The 24,961-nt window shown below is 33.2% G+C and overlaps 1 protein-coding gene across 2 annotated transcripts in view; it reads left to right on the top strand.

The window, feature by feature from the left end:
- LOC149065241 (serine/threonine-protein phosphatase 1 regulatory subunit 10-like) overlaps positions 1 to 24,961 on the top strand; it is a 77,701-nt gene that overhangs the window by 16,514 nt on the left and 36,226 nt on the right. The window contains exons 2-4 of one of the 2 annotated variants that reach the window (XM_089254200.1): positions 5,629 to 5,685; positions 6,632 to 6,748; positions 24,053 to 24,150. In XM_089254200.1, the coding sequence (XP_089110326.1) occupies positions 5,683 to 5,685; positions 6,632 to 6,748; positions 24,053 to 24,150 (218 nt within the window). In that variant the 5' untranslated portion in view covers positions 5,629 to 5,682. The remainder of the gene's footprint in view (positions 1 to 5,628; positions 5,686 to 6,631; positions 6,749 to 24,052; positions 24,151 to 24,961) is intronic. The other variant, XM_089254201.1, reaches the window with a different exon arrangement.

Consider the following 24,961-nt stretch of genomic DNA (forward strand, 5'->3'; position numbering starts at 1 on the left):
CTAAGCACAGAGTGTACATCACAAGTGTTGTACTTTATTGTGCTTAGCTCAATTTTAGCTAATGATTCTCTTCGCTTGGATGTGAATGTTATTTTTTCACAGATGGTATGTTGGGTAATGTGGAATACTTAGTATTTTCTGAGTTTGGCTTCAATATTTCTTTAAGGGTCGAAAAGTTCAATGAGATAGAAGAGGAATGATCTGGAAAAACAATGTGTCCTGTTCTGTGTGGGGCCCTCCTTGACTGTTATAAGGCAGAATGGGAAGATTGTATTTATGACTGTTAATAGACTGACATCACTCCATTAACTAAAAACTGTTTTTTCATTCTCATATTCATTGTCTTGTTTTTGATCAATTTGAATTAGGTTTCATTTTGAATTCCCATCTAAATTTTATAGAAATACTAGCTATAACACCCACAGTGCTGCCTGGGTTTTCTTCAATTACTGAGAGGATTGAAAAGTGACAAACCGTTAGGGATATGCATGTCTGAAACATTGCTAGGGAACCATGGTAACCAAAGTAAACATTCCTAAAGTGATTGTTTAGGCCCAGAAACCATTCTTGCCTGACAGTTTTTTTTTGCCCATTTCAGGCATTTCCCCTGTTCTGACAAACTTTCAAAATAAGTTCAATCTGGGCCCCTGTTTCGCATATATACGTAATTTGGTGACGATCAATCTAAAATTGTAGATTTGTATAGAGAACACACACATACAGAAAATCAATTTTATAGATTAAAATCATGACAGAAACCTGAATTTTAATTGAAAAAAATAAAGTATTACCCAAACTTTCTATGTATATATTTTAAATTAGACTTTATGACAAAAAAAATTAAGCGAAGTGTGCATGTATAGTCAGACCTGCCCACATTTATCGAGAATTTGGTTTTAACAAGCAAGTTAATGTATTTTGTTTTGGTGCTAATGTTAAGCTGTAGCAATGTTATCAGTAGGGCTAGGATTTATGACTGCATATTTTGATATTTTTTACATGATAGAGCATTATTTTCAGTAATTTTAAGGCATTTTCATGATCTTAAGAATTCAATGTATATTTTTATATTTTGGAGCATTATTTTGTATATTTCAGCATAACAATGAGGAGGGCCCCCCCCCCCAAAGCTCTTTTCTCTAATTTCATTTCCCGCAATTGCCAATTTTACTTAACCTTTGTCATAGTTTTTGGCAATGATTGGTGATTTTTTTTGCAATATTAGCAACTATTGGCAATTTTATTTTGTTTACTTTTCATATAACTTTTGACAATTTCCTATATTTTTCTCGGAAATATGGTCAGCTTATTTGTGAAAGCATTTTTTAGATTTTTTAGACAAATGAATTTTTTATGGCGTATATTCTGTTTTTAGGTCATAAAAAATCTTTGCCCTTGTTTTTAACATTGACCCATATTTGACTAGGCATTGAAAAACAATTTTTTTTCATGAAATTGAAAAAATCAAATTTTCTCATAGCTTGAAAAATCTGTTTAGTTGAAGAGCAAACACATATAAAATCAAAAAAATTTGATAGCTGATTAGTTACTGTCCTAAATATGAGGTGATTGTAAAATGCTTATTGCAGGGTTTAAGCGAGATAAAAATTTCCTTTAGCAAAAAAGTGAAAAGGGTGGGGGGGAGTTTTTGCAAAATATTACAATGCTAATGATTAATGGTTGGATGTCTACTCATTTCTTACCTCCTGTATGTATTTTTTTCGAAAGTTACTACTATTACTTTTGCATTCTACGATTTTTTTCACATTTTATGAAAAATGCGACCATAGCTTAAACTTTGGTTCATTGTTTCTTCAGCTAGATGGAAAGGAAGAAAACATTTTAAGCATAAGCGCTTACATTGAATTTTTTGCTAATTGTTGGTTTCGTACGCATTTTCCTTGGCACCCATTAAGATTTTTGTGATGGTAGGTTCATTTGAAAGTCAGCATTTTTATTGCATTACTGATGCCATTAAATATCCTTGAAAGAACAAAAACTGTTGATTAATTTCAATTTGCTTGAAGCGATATTGAGCAAATATAAAAAATATTATAGAGGGGTTTGGCATAGTAGGGTCAGGTGGGGTAAAATGGTCATAAAAAAGGTGTTTTCATCTTTGAAGACGTATCCTATTTTTGAAAAATTCATATGGTTATATCTTTTGGCTGATATTTTACGTTACATTCTTAGAGAGTATATTAGCACATTTTTCAAAAATATTTTTTAAGTGCAAGTTTTTTTTCAGCAACTTTTATGACCACTACCCCATGGGGTGGGGTAAAGTGAGTAGTGCATGGGGTAAAATGGTCATACCAAATAATGAAATTTTAAGAAAATAATCAGTGGGGATTGAAATTTTATTTAACACATTTATTAATCATTTTCTACTTTTAAATTTCTAACTTTTAATGTAATCTATGGTTAAAACTTGGCTTCATTAAGATCTTTGAATACAACTAATCCCTTATATCATTTATTTCCTCATTTTCTGGAAAGGTATGAAAATTCATTATTTAGGCTTTTTCAAGATATTTAACAGATAATAAATCATTATTAAGCACTTGTCTGATAATTTGCATCATTGGTTTTTGTTCTCTTCATAATAAACCAGCACCCCACACACATCCTTCTGACATCTTTTATAAAGTTTGAATAGTTATATAGATTTGCCTCAGATCTTCAGGAAATTTTTTCTTTGTATATTGGAATTTTATGAAATTTTTGCATATTTCTATTTTGTGTCAGTCAAAGTTCAACTATTTCCTTAATTAAGGGTTTTCCTGTGCCATCCTGAACATGTTTTCATTTTGCCTTTAAGTTCTGTCTTACCCTTTTGTTTTAAATGGCTGAGATTAACGAGGGCAAGGTAGTCAGTATATGGCTCGTTTCAAGTCTTTCATCAGACACAATACTAATATTAGCTAATCTTGACACTTCTTCACCTAAGTTCAAGTCAGCCATTCATGAAGTTGATTCTGTATCTTTATTTTACTTGGTCGGGAATTGGGAAAGTTCAATATCTACAAAAAGGTGGGGGGGGGTATTGAAGGCTTGAAATCTCTTGTTCAGTTTCCTTCACACGTCAACCATGATTTTCTTCTATAATCCTTTTTTCTTGACTTGCTAATGATCCATCTTCTCTAAGAGTGATATGGAATCTTCAACTCGTGTTCTTACAGCTCACATGATACTCTGATGCTCTTTCCAACAGCTAGCAATACTAATGGAAGGATGTCAGAGTACTGTTGTATATTCTTTTCACATATAGGTTCAAACACCTACTTTCCAAGCGCACTTTTGCTCTGGAAAAGAAAAAAAAAACTATAATAAGTAAAAAGTAGATTAAGTAAAAAAACCTATCAAGTAAAAAAAATTCTTATCTTACTATTGTTACTATTATTACTTATCTACTTACTATTCTTATATAAAGTTCAATTATATGTTCAAAATAGCTCCTAACAACTAAGTGTTAGTTAAGCCTAATGCTATGACCACTTTACCCCACATTGTTTAAATTACTATAAAATATGAAATATACTGATTACAACTTACCAGTGAATGAAATGTTCTTGAGACACTACTGGAGTGCCCTGCACAGCCAATCTATAAAAAGTTTGAGCAACTAAAATGTTAGAGGGAAGTTAATCATGCACTCAAAGAATGGAACCCGAGCTTGAACAATAAAAAACACTGTTTATTGCCACTAAAATGTTACTTGGCATAAAATTTTAAGTGAAAAACTTTGCTACTTGCAAGTGAAAGTTAAAACAGAAATTTGGTAGCAATATCAATTGAAATTCTGAAGGTATTGCCATTTTATGTTCAGTATGACAATTTTATCCCACCTGACCCCAAAGTATATCCAAAAATTTCTAAAACCCTAAGTAATATCCAATAGTTATCATAAACCAGAAAGTGCAGATGTGATCCTATTAAGCAAAAAATATTTCCATAAACCACAATCATGGGTAAAGTATTTAATAAATAGATAGGTTTGTAATATCGATATTTTTGGTCCTATTGAATGGTGTGCACTGTAGCAATTTGTTAAAATGAATGAACCACAGATAAGTTTGAAAACATTATTAAGGATGGTTTTTCCTGATCAAAAATCTGTTCCCGGCTCTCAAAAAAATCTGGTTGGTGCCTGAATATTTTTTAATTTGCCAACCCACAACTTCGGTATGTAAGAGAATTGTATTTTTCCATTAAAGGGTTGTGATGTACACAAAATAGCTTTATTAACACAAGTTTCTTGTTTTTTCCCACTCAATGAGCATGTGCTTATATTCTTGTGGGGCAAAATAATTTGGCAAGAGGAGCAATTGTGGTGCCAGCTGGGAAATATCTGCACTTAGAAGCACTGTTTAAAAAAACTGGGTGAAGGTTAAGATGAACATCCTTTAAATTTTCATTGCGAAATTCCATCAAATTGTGATAAACTGCTTTGAAGTGAAAGTTTATTCAGAATGAAGCTGATATCTTCATTTTGCACTATATGCATTAACTCATTCGTATTTGTGTCCCTTTTTGTTATTTATTGAGTTCACTTGTCTAATACATGCAGATGAAATAGAAAGGGCTTCTAGAATGTCTGCACAATCACGTTTAAGATGGTCAGTCTCATAGTGCCAGTTGAAGATATTCAAGTCTGAATGTTTTTAATCTTTTTTCTCTTATGGGAGAATAGATGAACTTTATCCTAATAATACTCGGAAAAATCGCTAATGAATAAGGCAAATACAAGGAAACTTCAGAGTTTTGTATTTTCCTTGTCTTTCATTTTACATGAAATAGAAGTAAATGTGGACAATGATTTTGAGATGGCTATAAATAAATGTTGGCACTTATTTATAGTGCACACCGTTATCAATTAGAACAGTGATTCTCAACCTGGGGCCCCCTTGCGGTCCTGGGATATTCTAGGGGGGCCACAGGATAAAATCAAAAGAAAGGTGATGACATGTGGTGAAGGAAGTCATAGAGAGCTGTGAAGAGAAAAGCTTTAAAACTGTAACATAGTTGAAAAATATTGCTACTTTCAGAATCAATCAGATTCGTCCATAGAAGGGGGCGTCTTAACCTTTGGGTCTATGTGGGCATGACCCGGATCTTCATGTCTATAATGGAGGGAGGGGGACTGCACTATATGGGATCTGCTACTATGATTTTCATATGTAAGATGTTACTTAAAGCTAAGTATGGAGGGCCGCCAGAACAACGGTTGATGTGTTGGTAGGGTCGATTTATCGTGCATGTTCGTTGAATCGTCCCGTATTTCACACAGACAGTTTTTTACAATATAATTTGACTCCTGGGAGAGATGATAATCCACCATTTGAATCCGTGCCTAGCCAGGATTCCAGAGATTGATCTGATTTATTAAAATTTCATACATAATAAAAAATAGAAAGTATCTCACTCTTGGATGAGGGTAGAGGGGGCTCTGGATAGGACAGGGGGCCACGAGAAAAAAGTGTGGTCCATGGGGGGGGGGGGGCCATGAGCTGAAAAAGGTTAAGAAACACTGAATTAGAACATTTATTAGATAAATCTGTGTTCGTTAGATAAGGCTGTTTTTGTGTGTCTTCGATGTTTCTAATTTGTTAACTTCTTCTTTAATAGGTTCTCATGGTTGGAATAAGAATACAGTTCAGATCCCTGTAGAAAATACCTGTCATGGTAAAGTACCATTTACTTCATCTATTCTGTAATTCAAATTTATTTTGCATTGGATTCAATCGATATTTCGAAGTATTTTTTTTTTCCTCCTGAATGTTATTCTTTATTAAGTGAAGTTCTTTTACTCTTTTCAATTTTTCTTGCATCCAAATAGTCTTGTTCAACATTTTTGCTTGTCCGACTGTAATAGGTTAATATTTAATGTAATACTGACAGTTGAAGCCTTTAATAAAATTTGTTTTCAACGTATATGTTGTGAAGTAGTAAATGAGATAAAATAAAAATTTGTGCGAGAGAACATGAGATTTATGTCAATTTGAGATTTTCAGAACTTAAATAGCAAAACTTTTTTATTTTCATTTCATTTTACTTATTTTTTGTAGTTGGCAATTACTGGTAGTCATAAGAATTTTTTGTTACAATTTTAAATGCATGGAGTGTCTTCTCTGTCCTGATTATTGGCCGATGGTATGATAGATTCATAGTGTGGTACAGTTTCACTGTACATTAATTCATTAGGAAATTACTCAAAATTGATACGCTCATTATTTGTGTTTTTCTTTGTGTTAATTTATCAGGATATAATTTGACTATCTACGTAATAATATACCTTAATGAAAATTTGTATAGATTGCAAGTGTAGTGTTAGTTTGTAACATATATTGTCTTTTTTTAAGCAATTCAAATTTAGGTTTTCTATTTTTGGGATATTCTCAATTGAATTTTTTCATCTTATTTTTGCTTTCTTTTGCATTCCACATAGGGGGAAAAACTCAATTGCAAAATATCTTATCTTTTTTTTAATGTCTTATCAGCATTGGTTCTGTGTGATCTGCAGTTCAGTGTTTCTTTTCATAAATTTATGTGTTGGTGGAGGAAGACAGAAATCCAAATTGTTGAGGGATAGATGTTTTTTTAGATGAAATGTTTTGTTTTTTAATGACAGACTAGGTTTTTGAAGTTGGTTCGTCATGGAAATGGGTCTTGGCAAGCATTACCCAATACTGAGGCTCAGGAACTTGAATCACCTGCTCCTCCTGTTAGTACCTCTTTAAAGAAAAATGTAAGTACCACACGGAAAATATTCCAGACTAGGGAACAAAAATGAACTTAAAAACTCCATGCTGAATAATGCAGCATAACATATCTTTGCAAGTCGAAAGAGAAAGTTCTGTGCCTGAAATAGTGTATGTGGTACAAGAAAGGCACGTTTTTTTTTTTTTATTCCTTCCTGTATGTGTTGATATGCTTTCAGTGCTCTGCTATGGAAAAAATGCAACAGCAGATCTTATGTTCAAAACCATTTTCCAATAACGAAGGTGAATGCTTTGTCTGGTATTGGTTTTTTTAAGCTTTGCACTGGCAATTAGTCTTGCTTGCATGTGTATTCTGGTGTTGTACACTTTGTGTTATTACTTTCTGCTGAATGTGCATTGTGACACTGGCATGTTTTTTTCCCCCTTGTGCTTCTGTTGTAGTGGGATTGGTGATGGGTTTTATTTCTATTAGTGATGTAAAGCTGTGTAAAAAAATAGATCCTTAAAAAATATATTTTCTTTATTAAATTCTTGCCTCGTATGCTTGTATGTCTTCAAAAAATCTTTAAAAGAATCTGCTGATAAACTACAATTCATTGTGGCATCATCCTAAATTTTTTTTCTTCTGAAATATTATTCATTAAGTGTGTTAGACCCACCCACTTTTGTCATTCAAGTTTACCCAGTTTTTATATAAAGGAATTTTTCAAATTTATCCTATTTAAATTTCTATTCATCTTGAAAAATGTGCATGTGTTATGGTATGAAATACTTTCAGAGCATTGATAAAGAGCTCATTACAGTTTTTTGCGCTTTATATTCATTGAATTTCTTGATGTTTGCTTTGCATCATTTATCACCAGTTCTCCCAAACCTTCACAATAGATTAAGCATTTAATTGTATATGTGCATTTATATATTTGTGTAAGGATTTTTTGCCCAATTATATTTATATCCTTATTTATATTGCAAATCTTGTTACAATATTGGCTCTCTTGTATATTATCAGTAATGAATTGCCTATTCTATATAATTTGAAATATATCTTAATTTATTCTAACATCAAGCATATGTTTCTAAATGACATTGTATTTTTCATTAATTTCATTAAGTCTTAAAAAGTTTGAAGGTTTGGGAATTAACTGAAAACCTGTATTATAATTATTTTGATAAATATAAAGCATCAAAATTTGAAATTTAGGTGGTCATGACTTTCAAAGAAAAATATAATTTAATAAATAATTTTTTGAAAATATAGTGTGAAAGAAGTTTCAGTATGGTGGTCTTTTATTATGGAATAACAATATAAAATTTTGTGGAAATTTGTATTACTACAATAATTTATTTCGCTGTCAGCCTATTTCTACTGAATATAATGAATTAAGATTGTATTGCACTTTGTCCAACCATGGAATGTGTAATATGATTCTCATGGATTTTCATTGTGCGAAATTAAAATTACCTGAACATAATTCAATTTTTAAAAATGTTTATGAATTGTGTTTAGGAAACAAGTTTTTATTAAACTTCATTATTTCTAACATCTTTTAAATTCATAAATATGTCATTGAACATGTGAAGCAACATCTTGCTTTACATCTTTGAGAGATATTCAGAGAATTCCCAAAGAATGGGTGCATCCAGAAGTTTATTAAATTACAAAAAAAAGAAATGTATAAAATCATTAAAAAATCATTGCCAACTTTGTTATTAGGATATAAATATTAACAATAAATCAAATCCTCTGTTCGATCTAGCAATCATGCTTTACATAGCGTCCAAAGTACTTCATATATAAAATTGTAATCGCTGTCTTTTGATCACTGTTTACAAGTTGTATTGATGTCATTTGTGGTGGTCAATAGAATGGTCCATGTCTGGTCAATTGTATGCCTGTTGTATTGTGCAACTATTGTCACTTGTTCTCCATCTATTACTGTTGCAATTTTAGACCTTTAGGATTGCAAATTTCCTGTCCTCCGTCACTGTGGGATAGGGGTCGCAAATAGTATGTCTTTCTTGGTGTATATTTTTATCTCTCCGGCTTATACTCTTGAGCTGAAGAACATGGATACTTGTAATCATGCAGCTGATGTAGGTTGAATTCGAGATATCTTGAAACATTTTTTAAGACGCAGGAAGCTCAATGGGTTATCTAGCGTCTTTTTCCAGGCAGCCATTTGATGTTCCAACAGGTTAATAAACTGATATTGTACAAGGGTATTGGGTTACATATAGAACCACAGGGAACCAAATATGCAGACGACATGAAAGGATTGTCATAAGCATTTTCTGTGTGTTTAGAAAGGACCCTGCTCAGTTGCTACGGTTGTCTTTACTTTCTCTCTGCCACATTGTCTAACACCAAGAGACTTGTCATTGGGTAATAAATGTATCTTGGTCAGCATTGATATCCCCATAGTCAACTGCCATTGATGTAACAGCTCTTTTAGAATGCCGTAGCATTGCAATTGAAGAACTTCCTGGCTTGTCGGTCACTTCCTTTGCCAGCTTATGTTGAAGTATATTATCTGTAACCAGAATATATGTATCTAATATAACAATACTTTACCGATCATCAATTCTGATCATATATCGCCATTCAGCAATTTCCAACCAGAGGAGTTGAGTGGGAAATGAAGGCTCCATCCATTGGTGGTCGTCTCAGGCTCGGTAGGCAAAGAACTTCTAATATTCTATGCCCGGATTAGAACCCATGGAATTTTCATAGTGGCAGACGAGCACCTTACCAATGTGCCACTCGAGCGCTATCTAATATACCGGGAAGTATATTATCTATAGCCACAGGTTTATGTATTATCAGTACAGGAAGTCTGAATTAAAGGAATCATTATGGTAAATTGGACAAAAAAAATATTATTTAGGAACCCAGTAGTGTGCAAGAAGATTGGTTCCGATATAGTATTTGGAAATGAGTTTAACAATGAATGTTTTTGACATTTTTTCCCAATATTACTCTATCTTATTTGAGTTAACACTTTGGGTCCTTAAATGATTCAATATTTTCTGATAGGGTGTTTTTTTAAGATATGTGGGATGGGATAAATAGTGTTTTGGCCAAATACTGGATATTCAGAGGCTGAATATAGATTTTTCTTAAAATTCATCACAGTTGTAAATAAAATTGTTTTTAATTGAAAATAAAATTATTAGTAATTTCAAATGATGAATTTTAATTATGCAATTTATTTAAAAAATTTTTAATTGAAATATTTTTATTGCCATGATACAGACAATAACATGATATAATCAAATTTAACAATGCTGTATTGTATTTTAATATTATAGAATCAGTTTTTTTTTTGAAGTTGCTACCATTTTACATCTAATTAAGAAAACTAGTAATGCATCATAAAATTTTTGACTTATTTTCTTATTTTTCCTCTTTAGATGTTCTTTGCCCCTTTTGTTTATTTCAGTAGCTCAATATGCATCTTGTCTAGGTAACATCCTTCAGTTAACTTGAGTAATTCATGCTCACTTCCACCTTGCAGTAGGATTCTATTTTTGTTTCCCCTATTTTAGAAATTCACCTTGACATAACCTTTTTCACAGAAAGGATATACACCACACTAAACTCATCAGTAAATTTTCAATTTAATAAATATTCCAATTAATAGTTCTAAGTCTGTTTTGGATGTTTAGATTTACTCAGATATTTAGCCAACCAGAATATTCGGTAAAAGAGCAGAATGCAGAATAGCGGTCAAATATTTGTCCCATCTTTATTTCCCATCATACCCCACAAAAATACGTCTTACTAAGTGGGATGCATTGTATATCTACTTGCATTACAAGATATTCCAGCAGTAGCATTTTTTGAAAATTAAAAATGTTATATAAAGTTGCATTGATGATGACAACACTTACAAGACAGGAAAGCTAAGAATTACAAGTGAGATAATTGTTTTAATGTTACCAGTTTAGTGCAATCATTGGACTGGGTCTTCGTCAGCTATGAAGGACCTCCTTTTAATCCTTAGGCAGCTTTATATATGAATAAAGGCATTTATTCTTATCAGAAATGCATCCTTTATTTTGGATGGAGCTTGTCACATGGGGAGAGAAGGTGCCAAGCAGAATAAAATTCTTTTTTGGACACATACCAACAGTATTTGCATTTCAGCTTTAAAATTTCCCCAATAAAGTCATTTCTTGTCTAAATTTATAAAATAAATTACCTGATGCATCAATTTGGAAAATTGTGTAGCCTGTGGAAATTTGAAGCCGTGTGAATTTGAATAAATATGCAATTACCCAAAATAATAAGATAACTAAATATTTAAAATTTCTAATTAACAAAACACAATATTCTAATTAACAAGCGCAACAAGTGCTAAGTGTATCTCATAAATCAATGTAATCTAACATTAGGAAAATAAAATTATTAGCCCCCCCCCCTCCATTCTTAATCTCCTTTAAATATTAAGAATTCTTACTCCCCCTCTCAAGTGTGGTGATAATTTCTTGGTTCCTCTGAAATAAATGGGTGTTATTTGTAACACTAAAGTTTCAGATATTAAAAATTGTACACTTGCATCTTCATAACTTTTCCGTTATACCTTATACCCAAATGTAAATAGACATGAATATATTATAAAGCATTAATATAAAATGGGTTTCATCGAATAGCGATAGACTATCACCTCCTGTATATTCACTTTTATAATATGCATCGTTAAATCACAATTCCATTTTGTATATTCTTACCTACATTTTTTTTTAATGACAATTGTTCAAGATGGATATGAATAAATATGGAAGTTCAGTTGCATCCATATCCTCATGCAAAAGATACACACCAAAAAATTAGTGGCACAAGTTCATTTGCTTAGTTTTTTCCAAGGATATGTTTTGCTTTATTTGGGGGAGATTGCAAAATCACATCTCTGTACCCCCCTCCCACACACACACACAAATATCCCAGTGCACAAAATGTATATCAATTACTAACTAAATAACTTAAGTTCTTATCAAGATGAAGAAAACTTGTGTAATAGATTTATCCCTAGTTTTGTATTTTAAGTATCTGCTTATGGAAAAAAAATCCTTCCTTTACACCAGTTTTATTTAAAAATTACTTGTTGGTGATCTGTGTATTATAACCCACTATATAACGTTACAAGAAAGTCATGTGAAAATATCTTTATATTCATGGGTTTGCACGTATCAAATTTGTATTTTTTTGCTTGTTCTTGCACACAAATATAGAGCTTTGACTACAATCTTCAAATCAATTTACTTTTTTTTTTTTGCATGCAGCTTCTGTATACTTGGCTGTTATGTGTTGATGGCATTGAGTCTGTTTCATGAATAAAAGGTGTCATTCATTTTTGTATGAGTAAAGTTCTTTTGAGAGCATGAAAATCCAAAGCAGAATACTGAAAGCTTGTAAAACTTTTGGGTAGAAGGGACATTAATAATTTTTATGTTGTGCACCTTGCATTCATAATTTTAAATATTTGGCAACTTCCAGTTCTATATGGCATGGTTAAATATTTAATTTGTTTTCGACTGCGAAGATGAATATTACACATGCAGTATAAGATCAATGAATTCTGGTTCTGATAAGCTCGTGGAAAGATTACTACTAGATTTATTACTAAAGGTACCAATGTGCATTTTACCTAAAAACCTTCTGATTTTTAAGCATTATAAAAATCTTCTGTAAGAACAAAAACTTCCTGTTTTCTTGCAGCATTCCGTCAATAAAGTCACTAGCACAGTACAAAATTGCAAACAATCTAAAAATACATTCACTCTCAACTGATTTCAGTAATAACTTTCTCTAATAACGCTCTTAATTCACTTCAAGACATAATGTGTTCTAGGTGCCTCCTGGCTCTTGCCTTATGGTGATATCGTCCATTGCCCTTGCAGACATGAGTACGTTTGGAACTCCTTTCATTTAATAAATATTGAAATATATATAAAATAAATCGTCAAAATTACGTAAGGTGACGATCAGTCAAATAATTAATACTTGTATAATGAACTATTCATTGACATCACATCAATTTGTTCACTGAACATCCGTGATAGCAGAGTGTCCTGTCATGCTGATTGAATTGTTAGTTTGTTAATTTTTCAATCCAATTTAATATCTACTTGAATTTTGTCAAGATTGTAGTTTTTATTAGGGAAAATAACTAACTATATTATAACTGTAAATAATTTCACTGTGCGGTTATAGAATTAGGGTATTGTGCATTCAAGAAAGTTTACAATGTCAATATGTAATGAATAACCTCAATAAACAGAAAAATTTAATGTGTAAAAAATTCCCAGATTTATCCAAATTTTTTTTTTTTTACTGTGAAATTTTAGAAAGATACAATACAGGAATAAGATTCCTCAACGTTATTCTCCGTTAGTTTTTTCACTTGTCTCAATCATTTATTCATTTGCATCAATGTCTAAATACTTCATGTACCGATGTCATACTGTCCTTGTAGTATTCAGCGAAGGTGATGAAACCTGTATCACATTTCAGGACAACGGTACTAAAAAAGTTGAACTTGACAAAATTTTTAGTCGAGTCCAAATTGAATTATAGATTATATTTCTCGTTTCTTCCACAAAACACTTGCCGATTGTTTCTCGTTTGGCACAAGCTAGCTATTTTGCTTTTAATGTTGGGAAGCTATCATTTTGGGGATTATTCTGGCTTGGTTCTAAGGAACCATAATGTATTAATATGAATTGGTTGATCAACCATTGAAATCCCAGCTAAATATTTGCAGCTGGTTTTAGGTTTTGAGAAATGTAGGAATTCGTGAATTCTTTTCAAGTCAGTTTCCTTCATGTTCCTTTTTTATTTCGAGAGATAATGGATATCGGATAACTTTTTTTCTATGGTGATTCTAACAAAATCAGTTTGGCTAATTAGTGTGACAATATAATCATTTGACCAGAAAACTTCAGATATTTCTGATCTGTATGTGAGGCTGGGGAGCATTGTGTGTGTGAGATTGAAGTATGTTGCACTTTGTCCAACCATGAATATCTTGCATGATTTTCATGGATTTTCATTGTGCAAAATGAAAATGCCTAAACATTCTTGGTACTTTATACATTGACTTACAAAGAATTGTTTGGGATACATATTGTTTGCTCAATTTTTCGTTTCAGAATGTATGAATTGGTATGTAATGAATCATGAATTTTCAATATTTTACACGAAGATGGTGCATTTTACACAACTGAAACTAATTAGGAGAAATGTTTATTTCTTATTTTTAAACATTTTAATTGATAAAATATTGACAAAGAACATTATTAGGTTAACACAGAGTTGTGGCACAAGAGTTAATCATCAATTAAATTTAAATAAGTGGCACATGTCCACTAATTATTTTGAGCATTGTATATTAGCAACAATTAAGTGACTTATAAATCTCGCAATCTGTTCTTCCTGCAAGGAAAAATTAGTCATTATTTACACTTGAAAGTGTCTGCATATTAGTTCTTAGTTATTTACCTTTTTGAACTCTGTAATTTATGGTTTTTACTCCAGACTAAGAAATTAAATCTTTTTATAATAATTTTCTTATGTACATAAATTTTTCTGTAGCTTTTCAATTCTTTATCAGATATAAATCTAGGTTATTTTATTAAATTATTTTTTAAATGCACGGAACTTTCTCTTTTGATACAATTAAAATGATTTTTCATACGAAAGAATACCAAGTTCCATTTGGATGAAGGTTTGTTTTAATTTGTATTACTTGATTTTATGAAGATATCAGTTGTATTTTCCGTGTGTACTTTGGAAAATTTTTTCAGATTTTTTACTCTTGATTATCAAAGTCCTGTTGTCTTTATAAATGTCGAACATTACTATTTACATTCAAAATGCTTATCTGCATATTAATGGTGCAAGTTTGCATTTGAACTGAAGTATTTAGAAATTTTCTTTTTCTTATTACCTTGAACCTAAAGGTTATCCAGTTTAAAAAAACTTCAATCATTTAGTATCCTACGCCTTTTCTTTTCTGCTATATTATGCACAATATATGTAAATTTTAAAGTTTATGGTGCTTTATTTTGGCACTGTTACATTTAGTGTTTGCTTGTCTTGTATTTCTGACAAGAATGTTGTATATTTTACTGGTGAATTGATTTATATATTCATGATTACATGATTTATCAGTCATTATCATCCACAGTTAATGGAGTGGTTTGTTTTAATTATGAAGCAATTTAAATTATTGCAAGTGAAAATTTGAAAACCTTGATAGAATGTTAGATAAATACATTTTCTATTTACAACCACTGTTCTTTGTCACTGTGATGTAGCTTGCCAAATTCTCAAAAATGTCAGAAAATGCTACTTAAAATTTAATTCATGAATTCAATTGTGCATTTTCACTTGTAAGGACCCAGATTTTCCCAGAAAATGGGTCATATGGACCCAGAAATGAACTAGAATAGTGATATTGCTGATACTCCTCGAAGTAAATTTCTAATTAGGCAAATGTTTTTTCAGTATTAATGAAAATTTCCTGAGTTTTATAGAAAAAAATATTCAGCAAAAAAGCATTTCTCTTGAGTCAAGTTTTTCTGAATATTGCAAATAATTTGTCTTTTGAGGAAAAGTTATTAAACCTGTCAAATATAATTGTGGTGTTTTATATGTGGTAGCACAATGAAATTTTGCTTTACCTAGATTTTCCCCATTTCCTCTTGCAGTCAGGAATAATTTTGTTATGTATAGGTTAATTACAAACGGGCACTTGCAAATTTTTGTTTATTTGACCTTGTATATAATTACATTAATTATATAAAACTTCTAACACAATGTAATTATAGAGATAGAGGGGAAAATTTTTTCCCATAAGTACTGTAGGAATGTATATGGATTTTATATTTTCAAACGTACTTCTGCATTTTGTTGATTATGTACATATCTGTGTGGTCTTATTGAATGAACAAAAGTTTTTGCATAGATATGCAGTTTGTAATTGGCATAAATTTTTTTAGCTTATTAGTTTCCAAGAGTTTTGTTTGCTTTTATTGATTAGGCATTAAGGATGATGTCACAGTTTGTTTTAAGCTACTGTTTGAGCTTGCATGTTATGCCTTCTTTTCTTGGCTTTTGTGTTTGTATGTAATCCTTATGTTTTCTCAACTTATTTACTACTTTATGAATTTTTGGAAATGGTCAGTTATTTTGTTTCATGTTTAAAATTGTATTTTAATGTTTTTTGGAATTTTTTTCACATTGATTCCGATATGTAGAATTTTATCAAGATTTTTATATATGTTCATGAAAGTTTTCCTCTTATAAGAATAATTCATCATGCCATTGTAATTTCTTATTCAACTTTTCCCATTCAATTTTATTAACACAAAAATATTGGTCACTACCACAAAAATCAATAAGTTCATGCATGATGTGAATAAGTTCAACTTTGGATATTGGCGAACATTACTTACACCTCCCCCCCCCCCCTTTTTTTTTCTTCAGTGGATAACACCAATATTTTTAACGCCCCGTATTTCTCAGTGGAATATTTTTGTGATCCTTTCACCTGTTGAAAATCAAAGCCTATAGCTTTAAATTTTTTGCTGTTCTGGTAGTCCTTAAATGGGAAGGAAGATCGGCCCATGCATATATTTTTGATGTACAGTAAGTTACAAACCTGTGAAATTAATTGTCAGGGAAAAAAATTAAATCGGTGTATTTGATATTTATCTTGATGTCTCCCTCTCCTGAAAATGTTTCATTAGTGTTCTTTTTTCTAATGCAGCCCATAGGATCCCCCTGTACTGCACCTTCTACTGTCCCTTTAGTTCAGCCTAATGGCTTTGTTCTGGAAGAAATATCACCTATTTAGTAGAACTCTGCATTAACTGTCTAATCATACTATTAGCTCCAAATTGTAGCTTGACTATTATTTTGAATCACATTGTTCTCATATAACGAGACCTGTATGAAGCAGTGTGGCAAAAGACTGAAATAATATCCTGTTTAAGACAGGTTTCTGTGTATTTCATTATAAAAGCAAGCCCAAGTGAAAAACATTAGTTCAGTGTGTTTAATAAACAGTCAAAAGTGTTGCATTCAGTCCCTATGCTATAGTGGTGCCGTCGTGATGAACTCTTATCGTAAGGACCATGGTTTGATTCCAATGATCACTTATTAGTAGGTTGCTGAAGTTTGGCTTGCATTTGTGAAAATTGAAAAACAATCTTCCATTTAAATTCTCTCTCCATAGAGTCTGGCCTACAACATTTAAACTTCACAATATAACGCCACCAAATTGTTCACTTCCAAAATCAGAGGACCGATGGCAGCACTTTTTAGACACATTACAAGCATTTCTCACACAGAAAGTAACTTCATGTTGGGTGCATTCCAACATGCATTGATTCATCAGAATTATTTGATTTTAAGTGCATAGTTTAATGCAATAAATTTTAAATTCAGATACCATAACAGTATTTGAAACTAAAAACACTTTGATATTAGACTCGTGAGATGAGAAAAGAAATTGTATTGTTTTTATTGATAGCACATTTCTTTATATATGTTAAGAAAGTTGAATAACCAAGCCTGTTGACTCATGATAAATATTTAGGATTGTATATTTTATTTTCGAGTATCATATTTGCATTTCATTTAGAATCTGTTCAAAATTTTATTTTAACTGAATTTTAGTTCAGTGAAGTAGAAAATGATAATAAACAGTAATACCTCTAGGTTATGGGATAGGGGGGGTCAGACTATAACCATGTGATTCCAATTTGCATGTTTCAAGGTACAATTTTGCCCACAGACATAAATATCAGTTATTTGGACTCCAAAATTTAAAAGACGAAAAACATTACAATCTTAACTGTTATAGCGATAATCCAGAGATATATCATCAAACTTGATCTGCTGCATTTTATGGTCTCCCCGAAATATCTTGGGTTCTTAACATGCTTTTATTTCCAATGTGGCCATTATAATGCAGATCAGGAATATTTTAAAAACCACTTACAGAGTTAAATGCTGTTATTCCTGCACAAGGTACTAAATGGAAGGTAAAGTTATTTTTGTAATGAGCTAAGGTATTGACAAATCAAATGAAAAATTAGGTGGCAGCTCAAGTTCTTGGGAGCCAAGCATATTTTTTCTGAAAAAAAAAAATTATTCAATCTTTTCCAGGATTTAACTATCTCTTTCCATGTCAGTTGAAACTTTTTTCTGTAAATTTTGCAAAACATTTTGACAATTTTACATTGTACTGTGATTTAAATTTAGCAATAACACGTGGGAAGATTTTAAGTAATGGTGCAAGATTTTTACTTGCCATGACAACCTAAGATTTGTCCATCCCTGATATTACTGTATTCGTTTGATTGTATAATTTCTATTGCTGAAAAGGGTCTCTTCCCCTACATTGATTTAATATTTGAAAAAGTAAATGAAATAGTTTTTTCCAGGGCATTGTGTGTATGCCGATGCAATGTTTATCCAGAGAGTTAGGTTGACTTTGAAATTTAGAATTTCATAAATCAGGGATTCTTAATGGTCATGAAAAATTGGCATGATACATTTGCCAGATTTTCATTAGAAAGTTACCAGATTTTTACCTTCCTAAAGTTGGCAGGTCTGAGAATATAATAAAAACCAGTTTATTGCTTTTTCATAAAGCTTGTGGCCCCCTACTCCCTCTTACAGACTTTTCCAGTTGAATCCTTGGACCCCTGGTCAACGTGCTGTCCATATTTTAATCATGCACAGACATGTTTTTCTGAGTGTAGAATTTCTAAATCTGCTGGATGACAAAATTGTGGTCGGGCAGATGGGGGAAAGGAAAGATGGCACACATATATATATACACACATTATTTTTATGTACACAGAATATTATTTTTAAAGGAGTGTCCATTTTATTGGCACAGGGAGTCAGTGGACTTTATCTTACTGGCACAAATTTTCCTAGGAACACAAAATTGAGTACTTTTAGTCAAACCCCTTCCATTGAAATCGAAAAACAGAAGTCATCAAGAAATTGTTTAAAAATTAAAAATTTGAACTGATATAGGAAAATAAAGGGAGCTCAGAAGGTTCAGAGTCTTCATAGAAAAATTCCAATGCCCCCTCTCAAAAATCAAGTTGCCCAAGCCCCACAAAATGGCAATCATCTTTCTAGTTAGATGAAAGACATTTACTAGAAAGAAACAATTGTGAACATGTTAGCAGTCTCAGCTTGAGGGAAAGAAAACCAAAGTTCCTATGCGAGGGGAAAATTTGTTCTTATGGGGGAAAATCGAATATACACATAGTAAGGGAGAAATGATCACACCACCACCCCATTCATTTGACCCCGTAAATAAGCATAACATTTTCTAATTTTTACAGCATTAAGTGCTTTTGTAAATATCCTTTGGGAGGGGTTAACTTTAGAGTCAATGTATTATATTGAATTTCTGGTAAACCTTCTCTGATTTTCTTGCAAACAAAATGCATATGAATGTGTGTTACATAATTACTGGCGAGTGATATAACACTTCAGCTGCCATGGTACAGAGTCATATATTTGCTGACACAATTTACCAATTCAGTCTTGAGTTGCTGTAACCAGAGAAGTTCTTAAATGGCTGAACTTCTTGCCACATGAATTCCGCTTCTGTTAAGGAAAGAGTGACCCTTTGCTTTTATTTTGAATTCCAGCTGGCAGCATTGCAGAAGACAGTCCATAGTCGACTTCCTGTCATCCTTATCTCCAGTCTAGTATGGGTCATGTAGCCAACGAACTCTCTTGTACTTCTGGAGTATGAGCTTTTTAATGTGTGTCCCCTTGACTTCTCAGGGAAGTTCATGTGAGGGTCATCACTTGCTCTTGCCATTTCCACGTCTCTTGGGTGAGATGCCTTTAGTTGATCTCTGTGAAATGTGAACTTTGGAATAAGAAATTCGCTAAACAGCCAGCATCAGTTTGGCCTTTTGACATCGGAAATTGGCGAGATGACTTGTATCTGCTTTGACCATATGTAGGGCTGCAACTAGATATTTTGTCATCCTGTGGCAAGCACACACATTTTGGTACCACCGTGTAATGTTAAGGAGCAGTTGAAAGGTGAATTTGGCTGTCCCCTTTAGTACAGCGCCTGAGGCACCAGACCCGCCTGCTCCTCTTAGTTGTGGCCCTGCCCATATGTTACATTCAGTCTGTATGTCTTGTTTCAGGCCCAGTGGCGACATTCTATTTGAGAGTAGCAATGACATAATTTAACCTACTGGTTCGAGATGATTGGCAACTTGGTGCTTATAATCGATGTTTTGTCGTGTTTTTAAAGAGGGAAATCCCTATAATTTTACTTTGATCAATGAAAAATCTCTAGAATATTTTAAAAATCCCTTTTATATTTTGTACAAAATTTAGATCAATGCAAAAATCTCAATTTTCAATCTCCAAAGTTGACAGCTATGCAGTGGTTACTCGTAGATTGATTAGGAAACTAATCTTGATAGCTTTTCTTCCATGCTTTTGTCGAAGACATCTTAATGTCCCCCCCCCCCCCTCCTCCAAAGCAGAATGTGTGCATTGTTCTGTAACAAGCCCTCAGCTCGCTGGAAATTTTCTGCGGTATAAATCCCCATGAGTGTTTTCTGCCTTTTTTTTCTTAATATTCTTCCAAATCGTGTTCTGCAGTAGCTCTAATTGTTTTGGGACATGCTTTGCAAATTTGGGCATATTATGTTTTGGGGAGGGATATCACCATCAACCACGGGCGTATCTAGAGCTTGCTGTCGGGTGGCCATGGTTTTACAAATTGTTAAAAATTAGTCGTAGTGTGAGCATGCGCCCCATATTTTCCGGAACAGTCCTGGTTTTTCTGTATTTTTTCTCCTTGACCTTTTTTAAAGTGTTTTCCCCATTTTTTTAATCTTTCTCCCCCCCCCTCTGAATTTGTTACTCAAAAATGTTTGCAGGGGTAATCTTCAACGGATTGATTGAATGCAATATATAGCAGTTCTGAAAATTTCATGAATTATCACATTTTGCTTTGGGGGGTGATGAGGATGATTCCATAGATCCGCACCTGCAGTCAATGGGGTTCTGATCTTTCAGCATACATCTTGATTGTTTCTGTATTTGTATGACCCATTTTTCGATGTCATGCGTATGTAATTCTGTCCAGTCACTGTATTCACTTTTTCACTGACACAACTGTAATCTGTACAGATTTCTAACAGTCAGTGATTCCGAATTCCTTTCCATTGAAACAAATTTCATAATATTCGCCATGAAAGTTCATGGAAGCACCATGCAAAGTTAGCTGGCGGATATCAGTCTGACTGACATTAGAAGCATACAACACATTTAAAGGTAACACTTTTGTGACTGTGCCATCTAAATTTTTAATAGCATATTGCCAGAACCTATGGCTAGCACGTGAACTGTTGTGCCATTCGCGACTTTAGTATTATCTATCCTAATTATCTAATGATGTGAAAAATTGATATTACTCACGTGGCACCAGAATCCATAATCCAGTTTTTTGACGATATGTATAGTGAAAGCAAGGTATCCTTTTGCTGAGCTGCCCTTACTTTCCCAAAGCAGAATATGTCAAAATCTGATGTACATCACTGAACAATCAGTGCTACTGCAGAATTATCTATAAGAATTTTAAGAAAGATGTACAAAACACTACTATGTATTAGAATTTTTACTGCAGAATATTTTTAGTCAGCCAAGGGCTCATTGCAGAACAATACAAAACATTGTTTTTTGGGCCTTGCTTTATTCCCACTTGATGTATTTCCTGTATCTGTTTGTGGCCAGTCTTGTAAAAATAGCACTTTATGTAGGTTTTTTTTCCCCGATGTTGCTTGATCCGAGCTTCATCGTTCTTGTGGATCCAGGCAGCATCAAGTTTTGCTGCCTTATCTTGTATTCAGCGATTTTTGCTGTACAACAGTGAACATCAACTCTATTTTGGCATATGTTTCTAGTGATGTGGGATGCAAAGAAGCATGTAAACTCGACCATCTCAGATATGTCTCTGGAGCCCATAACCTGTGGGCAAGCAGGGTGTGGAAGGAAAAAGACGACAGGACACATAGCCAGGAAACTAAATACGTTTAGTCTGACAAATGACATTTACCGAAGAAAGAAAATGATGAATATTTGTATGTATATATATTGGGTTGGACAAAATATGAGCACCTGTGAAAAATTACTTAGAGGGAACCTGTCGTATACTCCTGCCCTCTAGTGTGGAAGAGTGCCACCTAGCAGGCGAGAATGTGCACACATCAGTCTAGTCGTAGCAGTGATATCGTTCGGATGCGAAATCGTACAGGGGCGTTTACACTTCATTGTGGTTGACCTCACAGATTTCAAAAAAGGCATGATTGTTGGAGCCCATTTTGCTGGGGCCACAGTAAGAAAAATTGTCACCCTTGTTGGTGTTGGGAGAAGTACAGTGTCGACTGTAATGACAGCCTATAGCAAACAGAGACATCAGCTGTCAAGCATGAGTGGCCGGAAGTCGAAGATGACTGATCGAGAATGAAGGGTTTTGAAGCGGATTTGTGGCCAGAAAGCAACAGCATCCCAGGCATAATATCCGAGATGAACGCACATCTATGGGAAGATGTATTGACAAAAACTATCCGCCGTGAACTGCATGCAGCAAACATACACTGTAGAGCTGCTATTCTAAAAGCATTGGTGACACCATGTAATGCCTTGAAACGGTGAACATGGTGTCACGAACATGAGAATTGGACACATTAACAATCGGAGAATGTCATCTGGTCAGACGAATCGTCATTCACGTTATTCTAGACTAACTGATGTGCTGGCTTTCTCCAAACATAAACATAAGCCCATGATGTTGTCTCCTTCCTACTGTTAAGCATTCAGTGATGGTGTGGGAGCCTCATGCCTCTCAGTGGTCTCGATCCACTTGTCCTGGATGGGCGGGTTAAAGCATCGGTTTATGTTGGTATTCTGGCCGACCATCTTCATCCAATGGTGCAATATTAGCTCCCTGATTCTCAACTTGTTCTAAAATAATTCACCCGTTCACACTGCTAGAATTGTCAGACTGGCTTGATGAACACGATGAACTGAAACACCTTGTGTTGCCCGCTCAGGCCCCTGATCTTAATATAATTGAACCTTTGTGGGGTATTTTGGAGGCCAAACTGAGCAGTAGATTTCTACCTCCAAAGACACGTTCTGAATTAGTGGCCTTTTGCAGGAGTGGTGATTACGTATCCCCGTGACTGTTGTGCATGACTTGTATTTGTCCATCCCACAGTGGATACAAGCTGTAATTAATGTAAAAGGAGGGCCAACAGTCTATGAATAAAGATTGTCTCATTTAATAGGTGTTCATATTTTTTTGTCCAAACCCTGAATATATATATATATGTTAGCAGTCAATGTGAAGGAAAGGAAACCAAAGTCCCCCTATGTAAAAAATTGCACATATGGGGAAAAATGTAAATACAGTGATACATCAGTTTTAGTCGATAATATGTCTGAAAGTAATCAGTGAAATCCAAAACCGGCAAAAACAGTCATTTCCATATGAATCAATGTAAATCCAATTAATTTGTTCTAGACACTCCAAAATAATGCCAAAAAACACATTTTATAGAGAATAAATGTAGTGTTTAATACTAAAACAATAAGAAATTAATATCAAATAAACATACGACTAATGTAAAGAATGAATCAACAGTTGACATTTTTATACATTTCTGAAGATTCTTCTCGGCTTATGGAAGGCGGTGAGGGGGGTATAGATATTGTTTGGAATGGGAATTCTTCTCATAAGGACCTTAGGTATCAAGGCACTATCTGGGGTCACTTTCCTTGATTTTTTTTTTTTGGCACCATGACCAGCTTTTCAGTCAGTGGACCCATGTCGCACAAGAAAGCTGGCCGAAGAGGTCTGTTTCCATGCCTCTTTAAGACTTGTTTAATAATGCCCTGCCCCATTTTAGGCAAGTTGCAGATACGACGAAATCAGAGGCAACTGACTGAAACATTTTTTGCAGAAAAAAGACGAAAACTAACAATGACCGAAGTCAATGAAAACCGGGGTATTACTTTATATGCATAGTAAGAGGGGGAATGATATCACTCCAACAAAAATGATTTGCTGTCAAATATGACATAGAAAATTTCTTTAGTGTGTGTGTGCTGTAGCATTTTCAGCCATACGCGGCTTACAGACAACTTTGTCCGTGGTTGAGAACCCTGTCAAAGATAAATGTAAAAGACATGTTTACACTTTTCTAGCAGGAACTTAATGATTGGGTTTTCAGATTTTTGATCATTTTCATTGCAGGCTCCCATTGATCCCACACAGCTATTGAATGCGCTTGCTCCTCTTCTATCATCTTCAGGGGGAATAAATTCCATTGAAAAGGCTCCACAGTTTGCTAGGTAAATGAAACTTTTCTAGCTTCAATATGAATGTGATCTAAAACAAGTAAAAGTGTTTCATTATAAACTTGTTATCTTTTTCAGACCAAGCGACATCTGCTGCTTGGCTGATGAAAGGGATGTATGAAGGAAGGAGAGCTAAAGTGCCTACATAGATAAATAAAACTAATTGATTTAGCTTTTTTCAGAACCATTGCTGTTCCAGGAACCAAAATAAAAACAAATTAATATTTTTTTCTCTTTCAGAGCTTTTTAATGCTTTTTGAAAATATGTGTTTGCATGCAAAAAATCAAAACTATTAATCATCCCCTGAAATGGAAAAGTTATTACAACTAATTAAAACCCGAATAATTGAAAAGTATTTGATAGGTGATTATATGGAACTTGTGAAGTATCAAAGTTAAAATGAATTATTTTATTCGTTAAATCTTTTTCCCAAAATTTATTTCAGAATCCTAAATAGAGTTCCCATGCATTTAATGTGTAGCCTCTTCTTCCCGGATCAAGCCAACCTATAGGATCAAAAATTATACTCTCTAACTTCTGCTGAATTCATGGACTATTCCAGCATTATAAATGATTAATTTGGACCATTTCAAATTACTTTGAATTTCCCTCTCTAATTTTTTGTTTGTCTCATTTCATAGAGATATAATCTTAAAAATAATATTGAAATAAATATACACATTTGATTTCCAAAATAATTTCTTTGATTTTGACACAATTAAAAAAGAAAAAACAAGTAATCTCTCGATGAATCTAATCAAAATATCTATTTCATAGCAATTGGATCCTTTTTGTTTTTGGGTT

Source organism: Pholcus phalangioides, unplaced genomic scaffold (genome assembly GCF_987345545.1).
Source record: "Pholcus phalangioides strain wild (caught in Gottingen) unplaced genomic scaffold, Ppha-v1.0 ptg000040l_1, whole genome shotgun sequence".
Taxonomy (NCBI): domain Eukaryota; kingdom Metazoa; phylum Arthropoda; class Arachnida; order Araneae; family Pholcidae; genus Pholcus; species Pholcus phalangioides.